Raw genomic sequence first — 19,159 nt, 5'->3', positions numbered from 1 at the left:
GGTTTTGAGAAAATGCTAACGAAACTTCAAAATGCAACTTAAATAAATTCAACGAATTTCTTTCTACAAAAAAAAAACCCTTCTAATCATCATCCTACCATTAACTATTTTAACATTTATTTACTTTTAAGAGAGAAAGAGACACAGAGTGTGAGCAGGGGAGGAGCAAGGAGAGAGGGAGACAGAGAATCAGAAGCAGGCTCCAGGTTCTAAGCCGTCAGCACAGAGCCCGACGTGGGGCTTGAACCCACAAACCGTGAGATCATGGCCTGAGCTGAAGTCGAACTCTTAACTGACTGAGCCACCCAGGCACCCCTACCATTAATTTTTAAAAGATTATTTATTTGAGAGAGAGAGAGAACAGGGAAGTGACAGAGAGAGAGACAGAGAGAGAGAGAGAGAATACCAAGCAAGTTCCATGCTGTGAACTCAGAACCCAGTGTGGAGCTTGAACTCACCAACCTCGAGATCATGACCTGATGAGCCGAAACCAGGTTGGATGCTTAGCCAAGTGAGCCACTCAGGCGCCCCCACCATTAATTTTTGAAACCCTTGCTGATATGACCTCGAATCTCCCAAATATGTGCTAAATTGTCAGTGTGAAAGGAAACAGGAATAGCCAGTAAACATAAAAAGATGCCTGACTTTCAAAAAGGGAAACACAGCTGAACACAGCAATATGATACCCTCTTCCACCCAGAAAACCAACGAAAGTCAGAAAGTCTGACAACACGTGTACTGTTGAGGAAGTGCATATATGAGGGTGCGAAAGGGCACCGTGTTTTTGGAAACAGTCCAGCAGCATCGCTAAAGTTGTAGAAGGGCCCTGCACTCGGGCACCAGGAGATCTGTAAGAGCAAACGAGGAAACAAAACAAAACCAAAAAAAAAAAAAAAAAAACCAAAAAACCCTGAAAGTCCATCCACAGTAATAGGTGTTTCAGGAAGTACCTCTGGATGCTAAAATCAGTGGCAAAAGTCCGAGGAGAAGCAGGGGAGTCTCAGAGGATCTCCCTACAAGTTACTGGTGGGTTGCAGAAGGACCTGGATGGATGGCTGGATTCTTAGGTTGGAGCCCCGATCCCCCATTGCGATGGGATTTGGAGATGGGGCCTCTGGGAAGTAATCAGATAATGAAGGTAGAACCCTCCTGATGGGGTTAATGCCATTATAAGGGACGCTCCCAGCTTTGTGCCATGTGAGGGCACACGGAGAAGATGACTGTCTGCTAAAGGGGAAGAGGTCCTACCCACACACCGATCTGCGTGCACCTTCATTTCGGACTTCCAGCTTCCAGAACTATGAGAAATGAGTGTTTGTGATTTAAGCTACCTGGTCTCCGGTACATAGGTCTGGCAGTCCCGGCTGACTAAGGCAGGAAACTAGTAACTTCGTAGAATATAAACATGGCAGACGTGTCCCCGTGACGGGCTGCGTTGAAGACACCCCATGGCTTCTGTGACATGCCTGCCTCAAACAGCAAAGCTGGTAGCTGATCAGGAGAATGCATCAGTCTAAAACCAGACTGAGGGCCATTCCACAAAGCAATGGGCCCGTGTTTTTCAAAATCGCACTTTCAAGAAAGACACAGGAAGACCTAAATACTCTTCTAGATCAAAGAAGACCAAAGGGATATGACATCTAAATGCAGTGTGATCTTTGGATCCCGGACCAGGAACAAAAAATAGTGGGTCACTTGGAAAAATCTTAATCAGGTTTACGAATTAGATATTATTATCGCGTCAATGTTAATGTCTTCATTTTGATCATCATGTTATAGGTATGTGAGAGAAGTGTTTTCAGGGGCGCCTGGGTGGCTCAGTTAGTTGAGCGTCTAACCTCGGCACAGGTCATGACCTTGCAGTTCGTTGAGTTCGGGCCCCGCGTCGGGCTCTGTGCCGACAGCTTGCTCAGAGCCTGCTTTGGATTCTGTGTCTCCCTTGGTATCTGCCCTCTCCTGCTTGTGCTCTGTCTGTCTGTCTGTCTCTCTCTCTCTCTCAAAATAAGTAAATAAATAAAAACATTAGAAATATATTTAAAAAAGAGAAGTGTTTTCAAAAAATATACTTGAACTACTTTGAGCTCTTCAAAGGGCATATCACATATGCGGTTTTTCTCAAATGTTTCAGAAAAACAAAAGGTGTGTGTGTGTGTGTGTGTGTGTGTGTGTGTGTGTGCGCGCGCTTGTGTTAGAGACAGGGAGAGAAACAGAGTGAGACAGAAAGACGGGCGAGAGAGAGAGAGAGAGAGGGAGGGAGATGGTGATTAATTTTAAGTGTGGTAAAATGGCAACATTCGAGGAATCTGGGGGAAGGGCATATGAGATTCTTTATACTAGTTTACAAACAAAATATATTTAGATTTTTTTTGTAAACCTGAATGTTCTTCAAAATAAGAAAGGAAAAGGTAAAGCGAAGCAGGGGACTGATGGGGACAGTGTCCAGGGGTTGGTTACCTACGGGGGCAGGGGGGTGCTTGGGGATGAGGAAAAGCAGAGTGACCGGGGTTGGGTGGGTGATCAGGGAAGGGTTCCTCAAGGAGAGGATGAGACAGCAGCTGAGGAAGAACTGCGGAAAGAGCTTTCTGGGCTGGGAAAGAACAAACACAAAAGCCTATGGCTCACGGATGCACGTTGCATGCCAGGTGCTCAAGGGCGGCCACTGGTCTTTTAACCTGGGCAGCAAGGGCATGATGGGGTTTGGAACTATTAGATCAAAGGTTTTCAATGTTAGCAATGGTACAATTCAATGTCTCTCTATTTCTCCCAGCAAACTGGATAATTCATAAAAATTTAATGTACTTTTTAATGTGCCACTAGGAAAACAAATGTTAGAAATGGTAGAAATGTTCGGGTGCTAAAAATTCCAATGAACGATAATAGGGTGTGCGCTTCAAAATACAAAGAAATCACACTGAAAATACAGTTTTTCCTTAGAGTCACATCAGATCATTGAAAGGCAATAATTAAAATGGGTCCTTTAAAAAAAAATCTCGGAACCTGTTCCATTTTGTCAAAAGCACTGGACCTGAATGCCGGGCTATTATTTCCAGAGCTAGGTAATATTTAAGCATCTAAGTAAGGAAGAGAAAGGTAATGCCATATTGTTCCTCTTGCCCACAATATCTGCAGGACATTTTCCCTTCAAAAATGACATGGGGTGGGGAGCATACTTCAAAAAACTATAAAAATACACATATCTCTCTCCATCCATCCAACCAAGAGTCATTTGTTGCATTATAAGAAAACTCTATAACTGTCTGATGAGGTGAGGCAATGACTAAATAATTACAACAAAAAAAACATGTGTTCAAGAAGTACTATGGAAATGGAGACGAGGAAGGGATTGTCTATCAGTGGACTCAAAGGGGAAGTAACGGGTAAAGGAAGAAATGAGTTGGATCTGGAAGGCAAGTAGGAGCTGAACAAGAAGAGAAAGAAAGGCAGGTTTCTCTAGGCAGCTGGTAGCGTGCATGGCATATGTGGGAAATGCCCAGAACCTTGGGTGGCTGTAGGGTGGGGACAGTTGAAGAAAGAATGTCCTAGAAAGTGAGGCTGGAAAGGCAGGTTGGAGCCAGGTGAGATAGGATCCCTTGAGAAAGTAATCACGAGCATTAGAAGCATTCAGGAATAAAAGATTCAGGATCCAAGCTGTGTGCTCACGTGTTAATAGAGGCAAAGTGTGGAAGGTGGATTATAGACGGTGTGAGGAGACCAGAGACCAGTTAGAAGGCTGGGATAAAACCCTCAAGGAGGTGGCAAAGACAACTTGGGAAAGAAATCATGAGCAACTTATCTAGATCACGGAGGTCAGGGAGATGTCGAATTATTTAGGACATGGAATGGTCAGCACCGGGGGCATGATCAGATGTGGGGAGGCAGAGAGCGGGTGGGAATCAGCATGGTTATAGTGTGAGATGAACTGGGTCAACCAAGATACGACACTCAGGAAAAAAGAGAAACAGATTTATGAGGCAAGAAAATGTGTTAGCCATGGATCCTGTTGAGTTTGAGGTAACTAAGGGGCTCCAGGATGCAGCCATCAAGGGGCGGAGCTCAGAAGCTGAGCACAAGGTGGAGATGGAACCACAGGTATCTGTACACAGGTGAGAGCAAACCTGTGTGTGCGGATGAATCCTGTAGGGAGGTTTTTCAGGAAAGGCAGGGAGAAGATCTAAGGCTAGATCCCTGGTAAACCCCAACATTAAGTGGTTCATTTTCCTTTAAGGTATTCTGTGAGCTGATAATATATTAAGGAATACGTGATCCGTTCTCTGTGACCAAAAATGTACTGAGTCTCTCCTTACTAGTGAATCAAAGATGCCATTTTGAATAAAATTGCACGTGTTACATCGTTCATTTAACCGTGGGGTTAAATGATAAAAGATAAAAGATAGTTTCAGCCTATCTTTCTGAGTAGTGGTCATTGAGCCAATGTACACAAATTGTAGGCAGCTTGTCTGGCTCTGACACACAGAGTATTTGGTCCCATCCACCAGGCTGTCCTGTACACGATACTAGAGAGAATACAGAAAAGGAAGTTCAGGGTCTGCTAGGCTTGAGATCACCACAGGTCAAGCTACTCTCAGAGAAAAAGATAACGAGGCTTGGTCAGAGATAAAGCAGGCTTCAGACAGAGTTCAGATTCCCCTGAATACCCAGAGCAGGCCCCACTCCAGTCAGATCTGGTGATAGTCTACTGTCTACTAAATTACAGGGATGCCCACTCCTAGGCACACGGGCACAGAAGCAAATGAGCAAGACTCTCCCTGGGTGGACAGCAGCGATGACAATGAACATGAATGTAGCTTAAGGAACTCACAGGCGTGACATCATTGAAACCTCATGAGAATTGTGTGTCTCCTTATTTTACAAAGAGAAAAAGCTAAGGTTTTTTAACTTCGTCAAGGCCACACAAATAGAAAGGGTCAGGTTTTGAAACGGAGCTCTGGTCTCCTACAAAAGACTGCTTCCTCCACTTCATAGTAGGATCAGAAAACAGTGTTTGGGGAGGATTTGCTCCTTTTAATAATCCTTGCAAGTGTTTGTGGTAGGCTCCTCGGAGATACTCACATCGTAATACCCGGAACCTGGGAATACGTTAACTCTCATGGAAAAGGGGACTTGGCAAATGGGACTAAGGTTAAGGACACTGAGATGGGGAGACTATCTTGGATTATCCAAGTAGTTCAATCTAGTCACATGAGTTCTTAACAGTGGAAAAGAAAGGCAGAGGGATGAGAGATGCATGAAGAGCTTCACCCGTCATCACTGGCCTTGGCGATGGAAGAACAGAGCCATGAGCAGGAAATGTGGTAACCTCTAGAAGTTGAAAATGGCCCTCAGTTTACCTCCAGCAAGAAAACCAGAACCTTGGCCCTCCAGTTGCAAGAAACTGAATTCTGCCGACAACCCAAATGAACAGGCAATAGATTTTCCCCTCAAGCCTGCAAAAAGGGACAAAGCCCTGCAGACGCCTTCATTTTAGCTCAGTAAGATCCCTGCTGGACTTTGCACCTACACTAGGGTAAGATAGTACATCTGTGTGAAATCTGTCGTAATCTCGTTACGGCAGCGATGGAAATCTAGTGACAGAGTTTGTATCCCTACAAAGTCACGGATACCCAGAGTGGGTCAAGTTCTGATCACTTCAGAGGACCCCGGAATCACATGCCATCACTCAGATTACGAGAGGCATCATGCCCGCTTACAGGAAATGACACAAGCCAAGAACACAACTCTACCCTTCCCTGCACTCACAAGCCAGAGGCAACATTTAACCACCAAGCAACGTAGTGCCAGTCCTCTCTCCTTATTCAATACATGTATTTCAGGCAGTGTCGGTATACATGAATGCCAGAACACAGAATCCTCAGGACAAAATTTAGCTTGAATCACCTAACACACATCAAACATTGAAACGTTCAACATTAGCTTCAACGCACGCCAAAGAGTGTTTCTTTGTGAACAAATTGTCTCAAATGAACACACCGAAAGCTGTTACGAGCTGTTACCACGAGTTGTTTCTTCATTACGTTCTAGACTTTGAGTTATTAATTTAATAAGAGCCCCGAGAGTTTAAAAAGTACAGACGTAAAAACAGACTATTAAGTGAAAAGCGGAATTAAAACAAAAACCACACAGAGCAGTTGCTACGGTATCCTAAAACGGTGTCAGGAAAGCCCCCTGACCTAAAGGAAAAAAAAAAAGAAATAGAGAGTTTTTGAGAACTAAAACAGCATGAACATTCACTAATAAAATCGTATAGCTTTGGTGAATAAATCGAGGGTTTTCTTGGAAATATAAACCACTCTCCATCATGGGACTGGGAACGGACTGCCGTCAAAACTCTGTCACCCACTGTTCCTGAATTTTAATCAATCATTTTCTGCACCCAGCTCAGAGTTCCAATCTGCCCCGGACTCGTGATTGCTCCCGGCATCTGTGGGAACAACAATAACATCCCTGGCCGAACAGTGGGGCCTGTGTGTGCCAGCCCACGAGAGAAGGAGCTGGTGTTGGAACAATGATTAACACCTGCTCAGCTGAATCTTATTTATTCAAGAGTCTACATTCATGCCGACCAACGCTTATTTATTTGTTTGTTTGTTTGTTTGTTTGTTTTCGTCTCTGGATAGCCTTTCGTGGGAATCTTCAACTCTGTTCAGTTCACTTCAATTCAACTGGTGACTACTGAACAGGTACTCTATGCTGATACTTGATTGCCTAAGTATTTCTCCTTGGACATACCTAGGACTTTCTTTGCTGCAAACCAGGCACTCAGATTGTCTTGAACGTGCCTCTCCCGTACTTCCGCCATCTCTAAGGGGGACGTGCCTTCTTACATTTAGCAAGCGTTTAGCAAGCGTTTAGCAAGCATCTAACTATGTGCCAGACATTTTGCTGCCCTGGAAATATGGAAATGATAACCACAGTGTCGGTCCTTGAAAGGGTATTGGAAATGTGTGGGTAAAACCATCCTCCGTCCTCCCGGTCCAGAAGAGGCAACGGGGACAGGGGTCATGTGAACTGTGGTTAACTGTACCAGAGATCAGACCGGCCACCAGCGAAGTGATGAAATGTTATTCCCGATACCACTAGTCTCCCATTTCTATGCCTTTTGTCCCAAGGGATCAGGGGACCTTCAAAAGGGATACCTGCGGGGGGATAAGTCCATGGCTATCTTATATATTCAAGGTTGGCCTCTAACTGCTGAATGAAATACCCTGGACCTTGTGAGGGATCAGGCTGCTGGGTGGACGATCTGGGAAAGACTCTGCTGTCTTCCTAACAACTGTGAAATCCTACTAGGGCGAGGACAGGTCATACTACCTTTGTCAGGTGTGAGAAGGAGGTGAAGAGGCAGAGGCAAAACAGAGAGACAGGGAGAGAACGAGAAAAAAGAGAGGTCCTTGTTGCCATTCTGATGGGAGTGAGAAGCTGTGGGGCTTGCAGGAGAGTTCAAACTCACCTACATTCCGGTCACGTGGGACCTGGACTGTAAGCCAAAGAACTGTAATTACAAAGGCTGGGCACACAACTGGAATCCTCCCTCTCTCTCTCTCTCTCTCTCTTTTAATTTTAATGTTTATTTATTTTTTAGAGAGAGAGAGAGAGAGCATGAGCAGGGGAAGGAGCAGAGAGAGAGGAAGACACAGAATCAGGAGGCAGATTCCAGGTTCTGAGCTGTCAGCACAAAGCTCCACGTGGGGCTCGAACTCACAAACCCGTGAGATTATGACCTGAGCTGGAGTCGGACGCCTTAACCCAGCCATCCAGGTGCCCCATGAAATCCTCTCTTTCTTAACGTAGATGGGCCTTTCTATTCTCAGCAGGAGGGCAAACAGGGAAATGAGATTACAACCTTGCTTCGGAGCACCCACTAGGTCAGAAAAATCTGTCTCACACATCTTTGTCCCTGCTAACTGTCCTTTTGCCAATTCTAAGCCCCTAAGCCTGTCCTCAGAATGTATAAACAGCCATTCATTCCCTCCATTACATCCTCAGCTAGCCATTCGGTGCTGCCATTTTCACCACTGAAATACACATTTGGTTGTAATTCATTTGAACCGATTCTTCCAGTTGCTAAAACCAGACATCTTAATCAATAATGGTGTTACTGAAATGGAAAAAAAAAATGTACATACTTTAATCCCGTATGAAAACCTCTTTTAAAAAGTAAGAACTCCCTAGATGTTTAGGGCTGAAACATCTTTAATAGTCTTACCGTCCAACCTACTTGTTTTAAAGACAAGAAAACTGAAAGCCAAGGAAGCTTAAAGACTTGGTCAAGGTTACTCAGCCTGGAAACCACTGCTTCCTGGCGGTAAAAAGATACATTTCTCAACGTGATTGGACACCAGCCACATCATGGCTCTTGACTTCAAAAAAAACTGAAGTTAATGAATGAACCTTCCCTGTGAGCACTCAGAAAAGTCCTGAAAGAATCTTATCTGTCCAGATCAGTATGCTGATAAACTTTATGACTACTATTTTCACATACAGGGCAACCTTATAGCTAGGTACATAGATACAGTAAAGCATAGATACATATACCCTGGAATACTTTTCATTTGGAAATGAAATCCTCTTTTGAATCAATGTCTGATGTGTAAACAAATAATGTACAAAAAAACCCCACAAACGGTAAATGACTTTAAATATTAGTTATCCATATCTAAATTTTCTTCTTCATAAAAGTCACTGGGTTCTCACATCACTTTTCATTTTCGTGAACGTTACTCAGCTCTAATCCATTTCCATTTTCTCTGTTCTAAAGACCAGTGACAAAGGGACTTTGAAGAGCTAATCAAATAAACAACGGATGTTCAAAAATAATTTAATTATCACATTTCATTGAGTAGCGAATTTTGTTCCTTTTTTTTTTTTGTTTGCTTCTTTGCCACTTCAAGCATTCACGCCGGGATTCTTTATATAGAATGCAGGATTTGAAAGGCCAAAGTCATTGGCCATTTTGACGGCCTTAATTAGTCCCTTGAATTGTAATTACTGAAATCATTACATAAAGAAAAGCTCATTGTGCCATCATAAATGGTGTCATCTTTTTTAAAAAGACAGCCCCCCCCCCCCCCAGACCCTATTGTTAAACTCTGCCATTTTGGTGCCAAGCTTCCCAAATTCCTTACGTCAGGAGAGAGGCGGTCTCCTGAAACTGCATTAGAAAAACTGACTATTTTCACATTTAGCAGGACAATTAAAGGAACTTTGGCTGATTTGGGTCCATTAATTCTTCTAGTCCCAAAGGCGTTTCCACCTCACAGTCCGGTTGCCAAATAGTAACATTTTCAAAGACAAGGGTTTTTCTCCATTGCCACAAACTCAGCCACATTCATTAAATTTTGTTATTTCTACATCATTGAATGTAGGTCAACATGTCGAGTCCAGCAAAAACAAGCATTTCTTTCCAGTTGACTGACACTGCTGTGAAAGATAAGAGGCAAACAAATCTCACTTCAGTGGGAAAAAAAAAAACAAAAAAAAAAAAACAAAAAAACACAACTCCTCTCGTTTGTAAACATGAACATCAAAATCAAGACTACAGTAGACGATGTAACAGATGTACTGTTGCGACCCAATTACCCCATGTTGATCTGCCAGAAATGTATTTCTATAGAAGAAGAAGAAGCCAATGGTGTCCCTTGCAGAGTTGAAGGAGCCTTTGTTTGCAAAGCTTAACCCACTCTGTGCCCGTCCCGCCCCAGGGGAATGTCTGAGCAGGGACAGTGTCCGAAGCTGGAGTCATTCCTGGTATCCCGCGTTGTTGAGATGTCATAAATGAAGAATGGTGAAGCAGAGCTGCACATCTCTTAAGAAACTCTTTTTCCAAACCCCTTCCTATGGCTGGGGCCCTGGGGTTTCCTTTTCTGTCCTTGCTCTCTTGCACGGATGCTAACTGCATGTTTAATGAGGCCAGCCTGCCTGCCTGGTAGAGCGGGTCTGCAGGTCCGAGCAGTGGTGGAGACCACAGGCTCCGGAGTTGGGCTACCTGCACGTGCCTCCAGGATTCATCATGTACTAGATACTGGATCTGGGGCAAGCTGGACGTCTAGACGTCACCTTCTTCATCTCGACGATAGGAATGAAAATCCTTTGCGGTCGTCAGGAGGATTAAAAGAGATTATATGAGTCAAGTACCTGGCACATAGGATGTGCTCAATCAATACCTTTCTATAAATTGCATTTCCACAGCTTCGAAGAAGGTGACCCAGGAACATCATTAGCAGATATGAACAAACCAGCCATTCGTAAGGCATCATTCCATTACCATCTCTTAACCGATGTGCAACCAGCCCACCCTCCTGATGTTCCTGTTAGCACCTCATCTGCTGTGCTTACTTCCATATAGTAAATAGAGTATAAAAGTTGTGAAACAGGTAAGTTTCCTTCTCTCACTGGCACATGTACATGAAAGCAAGAAGTTTGGAAAAGAGAAACAAGAAATTAAATACGTAAAAAGATCGTCCTAGGCGGTCGCCAGAGCTATAAGGGAAATGACGGATAGTAACAGGGCACAGAGGTTTGTGGCAGGGGGTGCTGGGGAACACATTTCAACTTGGCGACCCAGGGTGACCTTCCTGAGAAGGAGACGTTTGAGAACCTGATGGATGAGAAGGAGGAGTCTTGAGAACTGTAAGGCAGAGGGATAGCAAGTGCAAGAACCTCATCATCTAATCCCCTAATTTCCAAGATGAGGAATCGAAACTTCAAAAAGAAGCATGACTTAGCAAAGAGCCAGGGAGGGAATTCTGGTCTCTGATATTTCCCTACACTCCCAAATTGGCCACATGGTTCAAAGTGCTCATGGTCAGTGGAGGCGAGGAAAGAGCATCCCAAAATGGGGTGAAGGACAGCCAGTCAGAGGGACCTTGGACCATATGCCTGCATGTAGTACATAGAATTTAATCCTTAGGGCGTTCCTATGTGAAGGAGAGAAATCATGTTTTTTCTGAGACTCAATGACTATAAGAAAAAAAAAAAAACTTGCATGATTTTATGATTCTAGCAATCAGATTTTCCGGTACAACCAATTATTTTCAAACCACTAAGGGTTTCAACGATAGCAACGAAGAATCATTATTCCGAGTCCTTCATGAGTTGCAGTGATCCTGCTTAAAAATTCTCATTAAGCCGGATAACACCGGCCTCACCCTGGAACACATCTTTATGACTATAACCAGGGTGAAGACTTCTGCAGATTCATACTGTAACCATTTCATAAACGTTATGGAATTTTTTTACTTAACCCGGACGCGTAAGTTCACACCACAATTAAGGTGCCGCATGAAGGAGAAAATATAACAGAAACCATCAAGGGACTTTCCAAAGTCACTTAGCAATGAACCGATCCCCATTTCCATACATTTCTAGGTGACTGGAACTTTATTTTCTGCCTCAAGCAACTCTTTCAAGGAGTTGCAGAATAAACTATATTATTTTGGACCCTCATGCAATTGCCTTTACCTGACAATATACAGCAAAAATACGGCTGAAGTCAGACCTTATTTTTGTGTCTCTCAGATGTTAATGTGCTTACAAATCACCAGAGGATCTTATTAAAACGCATGTTCTCTCCCAGTAGATTCGGCATCCCCAGGGGACTCTGGGACTCTGCATTTCTAGCAAGCCTCCATGCGATTCTAATGCTCCCGGTCCATGGGCCACATTCTAAGAGCTGAAAGTCTATACTGCCCAGTACGAAAAGTCACAGAAAAAAATGTCTTGTCTCTTAAGTCTCGGTATAAGTTAAAGCTGAGCACACATAGAGCAAGTTATTTTCTTGTATATTGTAGACCTCTTAATCTCAGGGCTGATCAAGTATTCCTCTTTGACTTGGCCGTTAGGAAGCAGTCTTAGCAAGACCATAGCACTTAACGGTTATGGGTTATATTCACTGATCCTAGTCCATTGACCTACTCTTGACTACATCTAACTTTCCTAATATTGCTTTTTTGTTGTTGCTGATATTGCCATTTGCCCCTTTACTTACTATGTTTTTTAATGTTGTCTTACATGCATTTTTCTTGTAAGACACTTGGAATCGCTCCTTTGAATAAGAAAGTGTGAGAAAAACGAATCCCAACACAACCGAGTTGAACAAAAATACGTGCTCAGGGACACACTGATGCACTGGAAAATTTCTGGCACTTGCTGGACTGGGGTGAAGTGATTGAGATGGAGAAGCAGCCTGTCCTAGAAAGACACAGGCCTGAGAAGAAATAACCCCACCCTCTTTCACAATATGCTTATGACTTTGCCAGATAAATGGCCTGGGGACGGCTGACCAAGTTTATATATGAAGGACTGAACAATTAATTGAGCTCTGGTTGCCTTAAGGGGGTCTGTCGTGGTTAGGGGTACCGGGAACACCTTTTGCTGTGGCTTTGGACCTCAGAGGAAAGCCAAAGTGAACACTGATGGGTATTCTGCATTATCACTGGGAAGGACAGGATTCCCAAGGTAGAGCTAACAATCAGGAGGCAGCATCAAGCGAATTCAACTCCTCATGTCTTCCAACTTAGAGATGCTGCTGAAGCCACAACATCCCTGGAACATAATGCTCTGCTACTTACTATTCAGGATGCAAGAGACGTTCCTTAACTTAGAGCGAGGTATTCAACCCTGTGAGTCTCAATGGCTTCCTCTGTAATTTGTAACAACAATAGCAACGTCCTCATAGGATGGCTCTGAGAATTAAGCCCTGAACCCTGTGCCAGGCACCATGTGGGTTCTCTACCAATGGTTTATCCCAACACATGTATTACTCCTCTTTTTCTGTGCTAGGCCTCGGAGAAAATGGTTGTGAGGAACAAGACGGCCAAGAACCACACTCGTTCTTTCTAGAAGTTGTCTGGGTCCCCTGTTACCATTTATTTTCAAAGTTATTTTTGCAATGCCCTTGGGAAGTAAGGCAGCAACAACAACAACACATTAGTTGATACAATCAATTACATTTGACCTTGCGGTTGTAAAATAAGTTCACGTTGACTTCTTCCCCAGGCCACGAACCTTCTTTATCAAAGAACAGTAAGCAACATAAACCCGTAGGGCTGTGGTTTCTGCTGAAGAGTAAACACCCTGGATATGAAGAGTGCTGTCAAAACCAACCCATACCAAGCCCAAGGAGACCGCACTCTGGGTGCCAAACAAACAGGTCTTCGCTCTGCCTATTGCTTCGACCCCGGCTGCTGACAGTAAGACAAGTGCTCTGCTCTCCTTCAGTATCACTTTCTGCATCTGTCACTCACTACTCCTCCCAGCATATGACTTTTTGGAAATTCTAGTATCTCCCACTCAAGTTTCTGAAGCCCCCTACTACTCTCAACTATTAAATACCACAACGTTCCGAGGGGAGGAAAATTCTCCCTTCTAGAAATTCCTCCTGCTCCTGTAAACATGTTTACAGACTCATTACTTCTCAACCACAGATCGTTGGTCTGTCAAAGGTGCTGCTGCTTCTTCAAAGCTCCCTAAGAGAACAAAATCAGTATCACTGGAGGACATAGGAAGTTAGAAAATATCAAACCAAAGTGAGGATATGGAATTCCGGTGATTCCTGAGGTCCGTACTGACCTTTCTCTACCACTTACCCTTTATGCTTTCTGGGGAAGCAGCGAGCGAGAAAACACTCTGGTTAAGTATAATCACTTCTGGCAGGATGTGTCTTCTTTAAGAGAAGCTGATAAACAGAAATACCATACAATCCAGTAATTCCACTACTGGTTATTTTCCGAAAGAAAATGAAAACACAGAGTCAAAGAGACACAAGCATTCCTATGTATACTGAAGCATTATTCACGATAACCAAGATATGGAGGCAACTCAAGCATCCATCAATAGATGGACAGATAAAGAAGATGTGATACACACACACACACACACACACACACACACACACACACACAATTAAATATTACAGTCACAAAACGAAGGAAATCTTGCCATTTATGACTGCATGAATAGACCTAGCAAGTATTATACTAAGTGAAATTAAGTCAGAAAAAGACAAATACTTTACGACTTCTTATATGTGGAATCTAAAGAACAAAACAAATGAACAAACACAAACAGACAAGCAGACTCTTAAACACAAGGAGGGATGGTGGATGGGGGTATGGATGAAATAGATGAAAGGGATTAAGAAGTACACATTTCCAGTTATAAAATAAGCCACAGACATGAAAATGACAGTATAGGGAACATAGTCAGTGATACTGGAACAACATATGGTGACAGATGGTGATTGTACTTGTCACGGTGAGCACTAAGTAATGTACAGAATTGTTGAATCACTATGTTGTGCACCTACAGATAATGTAACATTGTATGTCAATTATACTTTAGTAATAAAGAAGTAAAGATAAATAAAAGAAGTTAATAAAGTTAGTTACAATACAAAAATGGCTTGAAGAGAAATTTTTGTGTAACAACAGAGTAAATGTCATAAATGAGTTAAAGACTGAATGTTAATAAAGTGGTTCCAATCTGGGGAATCACATAAGAGGCTTTAGGCAAAAACTGGCCAAACGATTATTTGTTCCTCAGAGTCTTCTATTTCTCTGACTCACCCAGTCACGTTCTGCAAATAAAGCTCCACTTGTCTCCAAGTGACAGGCCTGATGTGGTATTAGCAGAAAAGTCATCTCTACATTTTTTAAAAGTATTTTTCTTTTGAAATGCTATCAAATATATATGCAGAAAAACGTACAGATCCTAGGTTCATAGCTTAATGAATTGTAGAAAGCTGTCTAAATGAACTAAGTCATGCAAAAACACAAATACACTTCACAGATTTTAAAAGAGGGGTGCCTGGGTGGCTCAGTCGGTTAAGCGTCTGACCGGCTCAGGTCATGATCTCGTGGTTCACGAGTTCAAGCCCCGCATCCGGCTCTGGGCTGACAGTTCGAAGCCTGGAGCCTGCTTTGGATTCTGTGTCTCCTTCTCTCCCTCCCCCTCCCCCACTCGTGTTCTGTCTTTCTCACTCAAAAATAAATGAACATTAAAAAAATTAAAAAAAAGAATAGCTTCCTATAAAGAATTTCTAATTAGTGGCATTACAGCTTTGGTTAAGTACAGTATGTGTATTTGAGTAATAAAAGTAATAAAACACTCAATAAGACACTCTCCCACTGACATGGGAAAAATGTTTCTAATCATTTTTGAACAGACAGTCTGCTCTAAAGAAGCTTGCTTTGTGGGACTGCCATGCATGGAGTGTCTGGAAAGTTCCTTAAACTCTACCTGATCCTCAGATTGGCCCTGGCATGAGTTGTGATTCATTTGTTTTCCATGAAAAACACTTAGGATGACTGAGGAGCAACTATTTCTCTTTTAAAAACATATGGCTTTTGTTCGTAACGGTTATGTGTTATTATGATCGCTTTCTTCCATTTAAACAACTTCACTGAGTTGTTTTTGCCGTATCAAACGGTATATATTTGAGGAGTACGACTTGAGGCTTTGAGACAGGTTTACATTGTGAAAATCACCACAGATGAAGATAAATAACTTAACCATCACCTTTACATAGTTAACCACTGTGTGTCTGTGTTAGCAACTTTCAAGTATACAATCCATTGTTGTCAAACATCATCACCATGCCGTACATCGGATCTCCAGAACTCATTTATCTTGTATAACTGAAATGTGGAACCCTTTGACCACCATCTCTTCATTTGCCGCCCACCCCTGACTGCCGGCACCCCATAACGACCATAGTTGTCTTTGCTTCTACGAGTTTTGCCATTGTCCATTCCATATGTAAGTAAATTCATGCCATAGTTGTCTTCCTGTGTCTGACTTGTTCACTGAGCATAATGTCCTCTCGATCCAACCACAGTTTCTCAAAGGACAGGATTTCTTTCTTTTTTAAAGTGTGGGATAGAGATTATAATGTAATATATAAAATTACATATATAATATATATATACTATATATGTATATACACACATTTTCTTTATCCATTCATCCTTCAACAGACATTCAGGCATGTTTCTGTATCCTGGCTATTGTGAAAGTGTTTCAGTGAGCATGGGAGTGTAGGTATCTTCTCATCGTTGTTTTTAAGAGGGATGCAGAATAAGGTTGGCCCTGGCTAGGAGTCTGCCTGCACATGAGCCTGCCACAGTGCCTTGGGTTAAAACCGAAATCAAGTTTGCTCCGGCACATGCCCGTACTTTCCCCAGCAACTGCCTTAAAACTTGGGCCCCAGTCAGCTGTTCTCACTCAGCATTTCTTTGCTCTGTGTTCTCCATAAGCCGCACACATTTTGAAGCCTTCTTGTCGTGTGTGTGTGTGTGTGTGTGTGTGTGTGTGTGTGTGTGTGTATCCCACTCTCAGTCCACAACTCACAACTACCTTGTTAATCTCACAAACTTGCCTATTCTCATTGGACGAAGCAGTGCTCCAACCTTACAACAATCTCTCTGTAACATTCTGCAGGATTTTGGTCCCCCAAACAGGGACTTTGGAAAGGACACTGTATGAATCTAGCAGTGAGACAGTTTTTCTCAACAGGACTCTCTAGTGTCTCTCAAATGTTCTTCAACATATGACAGCTTCCTCGAATACACACAATGCTACTTGACTGTACTGAAGAGGGCTACCCATAATCTTCCTCTTCTATCCTATTAATATTCTCCCTTGACAACCAGGATTTGAGGACTCGAAGCAACAAACATAAAGGATCTTAAGGGATTGGATCACATAAGCCAGGATTAGTCTCCACACAGTCCAATTAGAAGGTTTTAGGTTCAAAAGGGATGCTGTGCCCACTGAATTTGGGTGCCAAATCAGAGAACTCATCACCTTCCTGTTTCCCTTTAAGAGTTATCTGATAGAAGGAAATGCAAAGCACGTGTCTTCTTGCTGCCAAAATCGCTGCCCGAACTGCCTGATTCGATGTGTAACATCCCGTGAAAAGTCTTGGCAAGAGCTAATTCAGGAGTGTTGGCCAAGGTGCTGAAGTGAGGGGAGGGGAGCAGGGACACCTTTGCCAATGCATCACCCGCTCCCCTGACCCTTTTTAAGACACTGAGCTTATTCATTCTGACAAGATACCCTAGGATTTCAAATCTGACATAAATTTGGAGACGGTAATGTGCGTAGATAGAAAGGTCTCTAGGATACATATTCTTTATAGACATTGCATTGCTACAAACCTCAGGGGAACCCACCTAAAAACGGAACAAACATCAAAAACAACATCTAGGGTTGTCTACTAAAAATGCACCCTACAACTCATTTCTCTGCACTTCTCTACCAGATCATTCTGGAGATTCAGTGAAATCAAGTGATTCAGAATCAACTGAAAAGTAATCGTAAGGTAAATGGCAGAGAATGACAAATCCACACACCTGAATGATCATTCCATAGTAAAAATTATTTTCTATGCCTGCTTCAAGATTTTCTGACTGTATCCTTTACTCGAATTGAACCTTCCCCCCTCCCACCCCAAACGTCATTTTTTTTTGGGGGGGGGGCAGTTTATCCTTTCCGCGGAAAAATGTGTATGCTGCTATCAGAACATCGGGGGGTGCCTGGCCCATCGATGGCCAACAGTCAGAATCACCTCTGGGTGACTGCGCACTACAGCCAATGGTAAGTGAAAGAAAAGGCACCCCGGCCACCAACCCTGGCCACACTCCAGTCACCCCCACCAGTTTGGGCATCTGATGCCCCTTCCCTCTGCCAGGCAATTAGCTTCCGTTCAACTTTCCGACCTCTGGCTTTGGAGAAAAGTCCTGGCTGTGGGAACTGGCTCTGGGCAGCTCTTGGCTCCCTCTTCATGGGTGACTGGCAAGAGTAACACTTTCTTTGACACTCTTAAAGGAAGCCATTTAATTCCTAATGATATTTCCTGGCAATAAGGAAAATGAAACCCACAGCGTGGGATTCCGGTCCAGCAAGAGGCAGGCCAACAGTGGGGCTGGTGAGCCCACGTCTTACCGTAACGCGGTTCCCACTCGCTCCCCATTCCCACCAGCCTTGATTTTTCTCTCCTGACACTTCCACCCCGGAGTGTGACACCTACTGGAGCTTATGAGCATCGGGAGAGACAGGGATACGATTTGGGTATCGACGGAAAGGCTGGCTGTTGCCCCAGGGATTTCCCGCGGAAATCACCCAAAACTTAGAAGGCATTTCAACAAGGAAGTAACCAGTAAAGCGATCTTGGCGGGAGAACCCCGTGAACATCTTAGAAAAACACCAGAAACCACTCGATGCTTAATGACCCACGTCTCCTCCAGCCGGTACCCACCGCCCCCCTCCCGCCTCCCACTCGGGCCCTTTCTGGAGGAGCACAGTGGTTTGTGGCTTTTTAACCGCGTGGAGGGAGGACGGAGCGCAGGCCATTTATTTCCGCGAGAGCGTTAACGCGGAGCTCCCGGCTTCAGCTGGAGCGAGGACCTCGGGGCACATCCTTTCCTCACGGCGCACCAGTCGCGGTGGCGAGGGAGACGCATAGACCTGTGGCCCGAAGGGTTCGCTCCCGTAGACTCCCCCACCGCCAGGGTCCCCGGCACCCCCACGACCTGGCGCCGGGGTGACTTCCCGCCGGCTCCCCAGCCCCCCCAAACCCACACGCATCCTCTCCCACGCTGCGCTCGAGGGTCCCCGGTCCCCCCAGCGCGCCCTTGGCCGGGAAGCGTCGGTGGCGCTGCCTCGCGGAGGGGGCGCGGGAGGGGTCGGGGCTGGGGGCGCGCCGGGGGCTCGGGGAGGCCGGGCCCGGGGCCCCGGGGCGCGCGGGAAGGCGCGGAGGACGCGCCACACTCACCCGCTGCTGCTGCCGGCTGCTGACGGCCACCGCGGCGGCGGACGCGGCGCTGTGCCGGAGCTCGGCCGCCTGCCCGGGTCTCAGCAGGCTCCGGGTGAACCTGCGGGTCCGCTCGCCGGCCATCGCCTGCCGCGCCGCTCGCGCGGGGGCCCGGAGCGCGCGTCCCGCCGGCCTTCCCCGCGCCAACCTCGTCTACCCACCCGCCGTTCAGGAAGCGGAACTCGGAGCCTCTCCCCCCCTCTTCCTCGCTCTACTCGCAAGAGGCGGGTTTCTCGCGCGCGCACCCCCACTCCCCCACCCCCTTCCCTCCGCCGAAGCTTCGCGACGACTTTGCAAACTCTGCGCTCCCCCGGGCGCGCGCAGCCAACT

General features: G+C 44.8%; 1 protein-coding gene across 1 annotated transcript in view; it reads right to left on the bottom strand.

The window, feature by feature from the left end:
* The window catches only part of DOCK10 (dedicator of cytokinesis 10), a 270,818-nt gene extending 251,890 nt beyond the window's left edge, over nt 1-18,928 (bottom strand). Inside the window, exon 1 of the mRNA XM_040450863.1 lies at nt 18,791-18,928. Within this exon, the coding sequence (XP_040306797.1) occupies nt 18,791-18,913 (123 nt within the window). The 5' untranslated portion in view covers nt 18,914-18,928. The remainder of the gene's footprint in view (nt 1-18,790) is intronic.
* Nucleotides 18,929-19,159: the final 231 nt, after the last annotated feature.

The sequence above is a fragment of the Herpailurus yagouaroundi genome, unplaced genomic scaffold (assembly GCF_014898765.1).
Source record: "Herpailurus yagouaroundi ecotype Mexico unplaced genomic scaffold, PumYag 202, whole genome shotgun sequence".
Taxonomy (NCBI): Eukaryota; Metazoa; Chordata; class Mammalia; order Carnivora; family Felidae; genus Herpailurus; species Herpailurus yagouaroundi.
This window is presented reverse-complemented; position numbering and strand designations above follow the sequence as displayed.